Source organism: Notothenia rossii (assembly GCF_949606895.1).
Source record: "Notothenia rossii genome assembly, chromosome: 1".
NCBI classification, from domain to species: domain Eukaryota; kingdom Metazoa; phylum Chordata; class Actinopteri; order Perciformes; family Nototheniidae; genus Notothenia; species Notothenia rossii.
Window position 1 is genome coordinate 86,458,803 of NC_136912.1, and position 9,704 is coordinate 86,468,506.

The 9,704-nt window shown below is 37.3% G+C and overlaps 2 protein-coding genes across 4 annotated transcripts; one reads left to right on the forward strand and one right to left on the reverse strand.

Moving 5' to 3' along the window:
- Positions 1 to 958: 958 nt before the first annotated feature.
- On the reverse strand, positions 959 to 5,751 carry gpx4a (glutathione peroxidase 4a). Of its 3 annotated transcripts, none has more exons than XM_079658247.1 (7): positions 5,596 to 5,751; positions 3,348 to 3,442; positions 3,112 to 3,256; positions 2,664 to 2,815; positions 2,488 to 2,512; positions 2,209 to 2,268; positions 959 to 1,284 (listed from the first exon to the last, which is right to left on the reverse strand). In XM_079658247.1, the coding sequence occupies exons 1-7, from the start codon at positions 5,659 to 5,661 to the stop codon at positions 1,252 to 1,254; spliced, it is 576 nt and encodes a 191-aa protein (XP_079514373.1). In that variant the 5' UTR covers positions 5,662 to 5,751; the 3' UTR covers positions 959 to 1,251. The 3 variants fall into 3 exon arrangements, with proteins under 3 accessions (XP_079514373.1, XP_079514372.1, XP_079514374.1); XM_079658246.1 differs by having other exon boundaries at positions 5,569 to 5,710; XM_079658248.1 differs by lacking the exon at positions 5,596 to 5,751 and adding an exon at positions 3,766 to 3,934.
- Positions 5,752 to 5,929: 178 nt separating this feature from the next.
- On the forward strand, positions 5,930 to 9,589 carry polr2eb (RNA polymerase II, I and III subunit E, b). Its single transcript, XM_079658234.1, has 8 exons — positions 5,930 to 6,126; positions 7,068 to 7,242; positions 7,393 to 7,508; positions 7,674 to 7,754; positions 7,879 to 7,937; positions 8,092 to 8,170; positions 8,996 to 9,068; positions 9,437 to 9,589. Exons 1-7 carry the CDS (start codon positions 6,070 to 6,072, stop codon positions 9,059 to 9,061), a joined length of 633 nt encoding a protein of 210 aa, XP_079514360.1. The 5' UTR covers positions 5,930 to 6,069; the 3' UTR covers positions 9,062 to 9,068; positions 9,437 to 9,589.
- The last annotated feature ends 115 nt before the right edge of the window (positions 9,590 to 9,704 follow it).

Consider the following 9,704-nt stretch of genomic DNA (forward strand, 5'->3'; position numbering starts at 1 on the left):
GGAGATTCAGGTGATAAGGTCGGGGGTTACCTTGGTTGGTTGTTGGCTAATGGTTACACAAGCCAAAAAGACGTTATGACATCATAAAGTGGCCAAAATCTGATCTGCTAATATTCAGACAGGTTTTTATATAAATGGATCAGGACAAAAAGAGAGTGAATCTTTTTTCCTGACACTTTCAGAATCTCTTAATGCAGAAGGGACACATGTTGATGTAGAAAAGACATGACAAAGTGGATTTTGCATAATAGGTGACCTTTAACTTACAGGGTGGTTGCATGGGGAAACACCTGGTTGATTGACTATCATAGTTTTGGAGATACAATTGACTTTATATGTAAAGAGCTAGTCACAGAATGTTTTTAATGAGAGACTCAAGGGGTTTGGGGGGAAACAAAATCTTACTTTGGTTAACTAAACTAAGCCAATATTGTTAACACAACAGGAAAGATAGTAGGCTGCCAACAAAGACAATAAAGGACATCTCCATCACAGCTGTACACATTAAAGCCCTGTCAAATTTGAGCTATAACACATATTCCTTTAGAATTACGTTATACCTCATCCTTGGTGTAATGTTTTTATAATACGAACAGGCAGATTTCTTAAGTCTTCTTCAACCACTATTGTAAATGCACAAACTGTAATGTGTAATCATTACTGTGCCTGTAATCTAAGGTAATGATTTGTCAGTGAACAAAACTATGACATTATTCATTTTTCAATCCATAAAAAAGAAATCTCATATTAATTTTATGCTCCAGTGCTCAACTTTTTTCAGTATGGCAATAATTGATTTTTCTTTCCTTTTTTCACCATTTCCATTACACAGAATAAAAAACGATTTCTCAGGATACAAAAAAACATCTATTCTACAAGCAAGCACATCTCATATGATATAACATAACTTGACAAATGCCAATGTTTTCCTGACAGACAAAAATGATAGACAAAGATGTCCTTAGGGCAACATTTAGTGCAATTTATTATGAAAACAATGCCACACATGAAACTGTTAACAGAGGGTCCTTTACCCTTCTCTCTCTAGAACCAAATGAAAGCAAGTCTGGTTTTCTTCCAAGCAGGTTTGCACGCCATTTTCATCAGGTCTGCTCTGTCCGCCGTGCGGGTTTATGAACAGGCCGTCACTGGTCTGGGGGGAAACCCAAACTTTATCCACTGGTGCCAGAGAGAGCCAGAGAAAGGAGCATATATGATAGAGTTTCAGTAAGTAAGGCATCAATCATCCATTTACAAGTATCGAGGAAGATCCTTCTCCACCACCTGGAAAAAAGAAGAAGAGAAGAAGTTCAAATCTACAGTCCTAATGAAAGAAGAAGAAGAGAAGAAGCACACATTGTATATACTATTTAAAGGTGACCTATCATGCAAAATGCACTTTTGTACGTCTTTTATACATGAATATGTGTCCCCGGTGTTCCAGGGAACTCACCAAGTGTCAGAAAACACAACCCTCTCTATTTTCCTCCATACCCAAATCTCTTAAATAGGGGCTGCAACGGATCTGATACAGACTGATCCAGATTTGAACACTTCTATGACGTCACAGAAGTGACGCTACGGCTATTGGGTCAACTCCACCAATCAGGAGGAGACAGCCACGGACATTGCCGTTCGAAAGCGCTGGAGACGCTGTAGTACATATGCCAGGCCTGTAGATGGTGCTGTTCTCACAGAATCAGCCCATGAAAAGATGGTGTTAAATTGAGCGAAATGAGGAATGGCTAAAATGCATGATCTGTTTGGTATTTTGAAAAATAAAAAGTATAAATATGCCTTATATAGGTATGGTCCTACACTATATTATTCAAATATCATGATAGGTCCACTTTAAAGAAACGGCTATTTTAACATACACAGACACACATAGTTTATATGAAAGGTAAATTCATGTTAAATGCAAAATTATGTTTACACTCCCTCTTTCCCTTTTTATACATTTCAAATCCTAGTTTTAACTTATTTATATTTTTTGTGACAAAATTGCAGAACCTTTTTCTTTCTGTAAATAATGTCTAGATTGTTTCACATATTACCAGATAAGCTCTTTCCTGTCTCACTAGGCCCATAACGGGAAATAATTACGCAGCCATAATTACATTTTAAAACTAAAATAATATATAAAGGGTGTACAGTCAGGATCAATATACTATACTATCGGTGGCAAATTAAGACAGGTGTACTTACACTTGGATCATTGAGGGGTCCATATCTCTTCATCACCTGACCCTCTCTGTTGATCAAGAACTAAAGAGAAAGATAAAAAAGATACAACTCAAAGACATATATTTATAGAGACTTAAAATATTAAATACAATCATTATCTGTTTTACATTTAACAGTTCACAGATAGTTCACTATATAGTTAGGGCACCTGTTTAACGTTGATGTACATTACAGGAATATAGGATTAAATGTTAGCTATAACAACCATTGTATCGTCTATATAAAATGACTGATATTTACCTTGGTGAAATTCCACTTGATACTGCTGCAAGAATGAAAACAAATCACATGTCAAAAAAATAGACTATGATGATCAATAGTTGATTAATATGATCTGGTTTTAATTCAATCAGTTTGTAGATAAGTGTATCATGTCATCATCAATACTGTATACATGTTATAAAATCACTACTTACTTTCCCAGGAACCCTTTCCCATTGGGCTGACTTTTCAGCCACTTCCACAGAGGATGAGCAGTGTCCCCGTTCACATCGATCTTGCTGAACATGTCAAACTGAGCGTTGTAGGAACTGGCGAACTGCTTAATCTGAGTTTCATTTCCAGGCTCCTTCAAAGTAAAACAAGATGAGAGAAATAGACGTGTCAGCAAGAGTCAAAAGCCACGCAGGTTAAAGTGCCCTGCTAAACCAATGAAGAAAAAGCAAATGTTGGTTTAGTGTACTATAACGTGATGTCCCCTTCTGTTGAAAAGGCCTTTTGCAAATATTAGGGCTGGATTCCATCTTTTGCAATGTGACCTTTCTGTTTACTGTTCCCAGTTATGTGACATTTTCAGATCTCCAGCTTGTGTAATAATGCCTTTTCTAGCTTTGCACGTTAATAAAACTCTGATGTGTTTCGTACCTGGTTTCCAAACTGGTTGGAAGGGAAGGCGAGGATGCGTAAACCTCTCTCAGCGTACTGGACGTGCATTTCCGCAAACTGAGAGTAGTTTACTGGGGTTTTACCTCATTTAGAGGCAAAGTTGGTGATGATGACAACATCCCCCCTGAAAACACAAAGAAACAGGTGCATAAGGATTTAGTGATGGTATGTTTATGGTATGCTTTAGTACATTTAGGGAAAATAAAAAGACATACCTGTATTTTTCGAGGGAAACCAGATTCCCATCAATATCTGTTGCTGAGAAGTCGTAAATAGACGTGGCCCTCTGCCAGTCCTCTGTCGGAACAGACTGTGAGGAGGAAAACAAGTTGAGTTAAGGGAGCTCATTTTCAAAATGCACTTTTATGCTGCTTAAGGAATATCAAATAACAAGAAATATGACCCAGCAAATATATCAGCGACATACGCATTTCCCCTTAAAATGTATTCGTGAAGACAGCAAAAAGAGACAAATTTCTTTTGTATGCAAATATTTAAATACTAATATCTTAAATAATAGAACATCCTACACAACATAAAAAAAGACACTTTCAATTATCAATTCAGTTGGAAAAAACGTGCCATCTTCCAAAAGCAACATAATCCAGAGTTTCAGTCCTACTTTTTTCTTACCATAGCCTGCAGCAGGACAGAGAAAAGGACAGTGGACCCTAACAGGCGCATGACTGCCCTTAAGTACGCTCCTCTGAAGGCAGAAAGCGATACAATCTGTAAAGCGCCTGAGTAATGTTCTCTACACCCTCACTGTCAGACCACAATCCGACCACTGAGGATGACGCGATGCAGTGTCCTCAAGTCAAGGGAGCGGGTGATTATTAACCGAACTGATAAGCTCTGATTCTCCAATAGGTCCCTCTGTGCTGTTGGCTAAAACCTCTACGTCAGACAGACACATGTACTGCGGTCCACAGTCCACAACATTTGGTAACTTCATAATGAAGGTTCTCATAGTCCTCAGACTCATTAAGAGAGCCATGTGTGGTTGAGCCTCTTGTGGCCAGCGTTAAGAGCAAAAGTCTGAACATTACATAAACTACTTATGAGATTAACATTGGAATGAAAAACAGCTTTTTGTAGCAGTGAATAAGCACACATAACCCCTTAAATCTCATAAAAGTCACAAGGCTGAGCCCAAAACACTTGTTTATTCTACCAATTTATCATAGCAAAACAAGAAATGTTGTGTTTAAATAATCCGTTTTTTTTTTTTAACTCTGCTCTGTACCTGCCCATGGACTTTTCCAGAATATTTTCCCTTCAAAAACCAATCCATAATAACCAGAAGAATGACAGGGCAAAACCTTATACAACAGGCTGAGTGGTTGAGCAACACACTTATCTGATTTTAAAGATTATTTCACAATTTTCTAGGTAGAAATCCAGCTGGTTACACAATATAAGCCCTATTCCATAAAAATCTTTACGGATAATTTACTGTATGATTCAAAATATACAACTAAAGAGCCAAAACTATTGGCTATATCAATGAAAAATAAATAAATAGATAGGCTTTGAAAGATAAAGGAATTTGTATTTTAATCATCCTATTGTGAATTGGAATACACGAAAAGAGAGAATAGAGATATTACACATTTTATTTGTATGATAAGATTAAGCAGTCACAGCCAGGAGCCCCCTTCTGACATACTATTGGCATTGTTAACAAGTATTTATTGTAAAATTCTTTGCAAGATTGAACTGTATGAAGTACATTTACTCAAGTAGGCAACTGTCTTTAAATGTAACCTTGACATACTTGTACTTCACTAAATACCTTCATTTTTAAACTACTTTATTCTTCTACTCCACTTTTTATCAGTTTTTTAAAAGAGAGTTCCCTTCTTTGATTAATATTTTGTGGGACTTGTTGTTTTAATGATGCCTGTAAAGTCAATTTGATTGTAATACTTCAATACTAACATAACATTTCAGCTGTATCGAGCATCGACCTTGTGTTATGAAACCTTCCAATGACTGGTCATGCTGCTGCACTTCATACTGATAGCCTATCAGCTGACCCCAGATGATGGGTGGTGCTGCTGCAACACATCCAATATCTTACGAATTACGCTCAGTCATATGAACTGTTGAACTATTATTCTCACACTAAAAACCTTAATGAAGTAATATGTAGGTACATATGCTAGTTGCACTCTATGGTTGCAAAATCACGTTAATGAATTTAAAGGCTATGTTGTGCAAAGCAACGAGGAGCTCAGATTATTGACGTTTTGGCTACAGACAGTAACTTTACCAGATATATCACTCGTTATATTGATTATATATAATTTGAATTAGGAGGACAGCGGTTGTTTCATGTGTCGATAATAGCCTGGCATCACTGTTACGCATAGGAAATCAGAGCAGCACGCGCACCATAGGCTACATACCAACACCCATTAAGGTTTACGTTACCGTTGTGGATAAAACAAAGTAAAGTACCATCGCCATTAGTACTCCACTACTCGCCACCGCTCCGAATGTCAAAATAATAAATAATGGCCTCATCTTGGTTATCAGAGAGGCCACATTTATCTGAAAAGCTGCTCTCGTTGTTGATCCCTCTCCTCCGCCCCGCAGTTTGTTATGAGACTGCACCGGAAACAGAAGACTGAAAACAAAACTACTGACAATTAATTTGTTTTATTATGATGACATTTTGTGTCGTTAAAATAATAATTATTGTATATTTATTATTCGACACATAATACAAATAACAAGTTTAATTTAGAAACTTAGTCTTTTTGCTAAACTCCACCCACATACTGCTATTCGGTTTACACGTCATCAGTTTGCGTCGGTTAGACTGTAACGTGCATAGCGCGTCGCATGTACACAGGAGCTAAAGGGATAAATTAACAAATATAAACAATTGTTTTTGATAAAATATCAAACAAGTTAAACCTTTGAGATACTATGGATGATGAAGAGGAAACATACAGGCTATGGAAGATCCGTAAAACCATCATGCAGGTGGGTTAGATTTCAAATTTTGTTTAGCTTCATGATTTTGCATGTAGCTTAGCTGCGGTGCTCTGTGATGTTAGAAACAACTGAGTTTTATTTGAATTTAGATATTTAGATCAGTGTCACTTCTCTGAATTCCTGAATAAGTTTTATTTGCTTTGCACATTTAGTTAGAATTGTGTTTCAAGAAGCACAATTCTGTCTGTCAAAGTGCCTTTAATCCGGTCAACAAATCTTAATTTTGTTTTAAGTAATAGTAAGTGTAAGTAGCTGGCCCACATATGTAATATGTTGTAGTTTCAGATTATTCTGGTTACTTCACAACAGAGTTTCCTTGCTAAACCAAGAAACGACGCTGCATGAAAATACAATGGAAATACAGACGGTAGTAGAAGTATAGGAATATGACAGGAAATACATACATATCACATTTTACAAATAAAACAACCAGCCATTGATTCAGAGTTGCTGAAAGAAAACAAGGCTTTCCAGAGTGTCTGGAATTAGTCCGATTCATTATTGGGATCCTAAGTCTATTTATATGAAGAAGGAAAAGCCCATATCCATGATTTATATTTGCCAATCATGGGGGGATTTGAGCAGACCACTGAAGCAAGATAAACTTGAATTAGCTAGAAATAAAATAATCTGGTGTCCGTATTAGAAAGAAAGTTTAGTTTTAAATGTAAAATGATGAATCCTTTTCCCAAAATGTCTGTATGTGATCACATGACCAGAACAAGTGGATGAATGTACTTTTGTGTGTTTTACACTACAGGTTTGAGCTATTGGAAACATTTAAAATGTTGTCCATGTAGGAAACATTAGAACATTTTAAATCTCAATATAATCCGGAGAACTACATGGACTAGAAATATTTTGCTCTTGAAAATTATGATTTGTACCATACACTCATTTAATTGATGGTTTCATCTGTCCCCCCTCAGCTGTGTCATGACAGAGGCTACCTGGTGACTCAGGACGAGTTGGACCAGACGCTGGATGAGTTCAAGAGTCAGTTTGGAGACAAACCCAGCGAGGGTCGGCCCCGGCGCACAGACCTCACCGTGCTGGTGGCGCACAACGATGACCCCACAGACCAGATGTTCATTTTCTTTCCTGGTAGGTTAAGACTTATTATTAAATACTAGGGGGATAAAAAGCCCTCTGTATAAAAATATGAGACTAGTATATAATCTAGAATTGATGGTTGTTCCTTTGAAACATTCAGCGTTGTGATATTATTAAGTCGTATTTTTCTTCACTTTGTAGAGGAGCCAAAGGTTGGAATCAAGACGATTAAGATGTACTGTCAGAGGATGCAGGAGGAAAACATTACACGAGCCATCATTGTTGTTCAGATAGGCATGACACCATCAGCCAAACAGGTAAACACACACATTATATATTATTATATTAAACAACTGACGCAAAAATGTATTTGAAAAACAGAAAGATTGCAGAACCTCTCTTGTATTAATTCTGTGACTTTCTTCTCGACCTTTCACTTTTTTGATGTTGCTCTTAATGTGGATTGAAATGTCTCCCTACAGTCTCTAGTTGACATGGCCCCCAAATACATTTTGGAACAGTTCCTTCAACAGGAGCTGCTTATTAACATCACAGAGCACGAGGTAAACAACAGACTGATGAATCCACTGAATTGCAATCCCTTTGACACCATATTTAAAACTCTGACAGACTATGCCTCTGATGTAGAATACCATTTTACTTTCTGGATTCTTTTCTGTTTTTCAGCTTGTTCCAGAGCACATCGTTATGCTAAAAGAGGAAGTGGTTGAACTTCTGCTAAGATAGTATCCTTTCACCCACTGCACTGTTGAGATTTGCGGCAGAACATTTGACTTTGGAGTACTTACTATTCATAACAATTGTATAAAATGGCAGGTAATTGACCTAAAGAAAGATACTTTGTTTGGTTTGTTTGACTTCCTTAACGTTTTGTCTCAGTAAACTAAAGGAAAGTCAGTTGCCGAGGATCCAGGCTGGAGACCCGGTGGCTCGATACTTTGGCTTGAAGAGAGGACAGGTAACTCATCCAGAGGCCCTTTTTATTAAAGTGGACCTATCATGTTATATTTGAATAATATAGTGTAGGACCATACCTATATAAGGCATATTTATACTTTTTATTTTTCAAAATACCAAACAGATCATGCATTTTAGCCATTCCTCATTTCGCTCAATTTAACACTGTCTTTGCATGGGCTGATTCTGTGAGAACAGCACCATCTACAGGCCTGGCATATGTACTACAGCCTCTCCAGCGCTTTCCAACAGCAATGTCCGTGGCTGTCTCCTCCTGATTGGTGGAGTTGGCCCAATAGCCGTAGAGCCACTTCTGTGACGTCACAGAAGTGTTCAAATCTGTATCAGTCTGTATCAGAGCCGTTGCAGCCCCTTTTAAGAGATTTGGGTTCCCTGGAACACCGGGGACACATATTCATGTATAAAAGACGTACAAAAGTGCATTTTGCATGATAGGTCCCCTTTAAATGCATAACATTATCAGCATTATGTGACTGCATGGTGCTTTATATTTGATCTTGGTTTGGTTCTTTGGTAAAATGATTTTCAGTAAAGGAGAGTGATAACACAAATAGATTTGTATAACCATTACTTGTTACTAGACATGTTGTGTGAAAGACATTTAAATGATCAGTTAGTTTTTCTACGATGTTGGTCCTATTATACATTTGCTCTAGCATTGTTGCTTGTTTCCAAATCGCATCATTTACCTGTGCAAATAGATTTGTAATACTACTGATAATGGTGGCCAAAACTATAGACTGGCACCATGACAATCATTCTGCTCCAGGCTAACATTCTGCTTTTCTTTCTACGACTTTTCCAGGTAGTAAAGATCATCAGACCCAGTGAAACAGCTGGGAGGTACATCACATACAGACTGGTGCAGTGACAGACAGGTGAGTGTTATGGACAAATATGCAGCTTGTTGAGACAGCCACACTGACAAAATCCTTTTGATGATACACAGCGCATATATACTCATGCAGAGGCTGAATTTTTGAGTTGTACTTTATTCCACACATACGTAATTAGTTTTTATAGTATTTATTACTTTGATGGAAGTTGGGAGTTAAGGGATGTCACCTCACTGAGGTATCATACATCCCAGCTCAGAAAAAAAAAAAACAGGACGTAGAGACGTCAGCCGGACAAGGTCTATTCATGCTCAGTCGCAACAGTAATCTCTCTCATGATGCGCTTGTGAGAACCACAAGGAAGTAGCTGCTTTGAATCAAATGTAAAGTACTCATGTTTTGTTTTTCAGATATTCTCCTGTATAAACATTTTGGAAGACCAGTGAAGGAAACCTGCGATGTTTCATTACTCATCCGTGGACGATCCTTCTACTTTTGAATTGTTTAAATTGTTTTCTTATATTTTCTGACTTTGTAAAATAAAGTATTCCCAAAAAAAATCCCTTTGTACACCTAAAAGTTATTAACTTAACACACCTATTCTACTTTGTGCTGTAATAATTTGAGAAGCCTACCTTTTTTTCCCTTTTGAAAGCCATGCAGTAGCCGCTGTATCCT

Bases quoted from the DNA above. Each gene is read 5' to 3' on its own strand.
- polr2eb (XM_079658234.1), top strand. From the start codon at position 6,070: ATGGATGATGAAGAGGAAACATACAGGCTATGGAAGATCCGTAAAACC. The intron at 6,127-7,067 runs GTGGGTTAGATT...GTCCCCCCTCAG, and splicing joins TCCGTAAAACCATCATGCAG to CTGTGTCATGACAGAGGCTA. The intron at 7,509-7,673 runs GTAAACACACAC...GTCTCCCTACAG, and splicing joins TGACACCATCAGCCAAACAG to TCTCTAGTTGACATGGCCCC.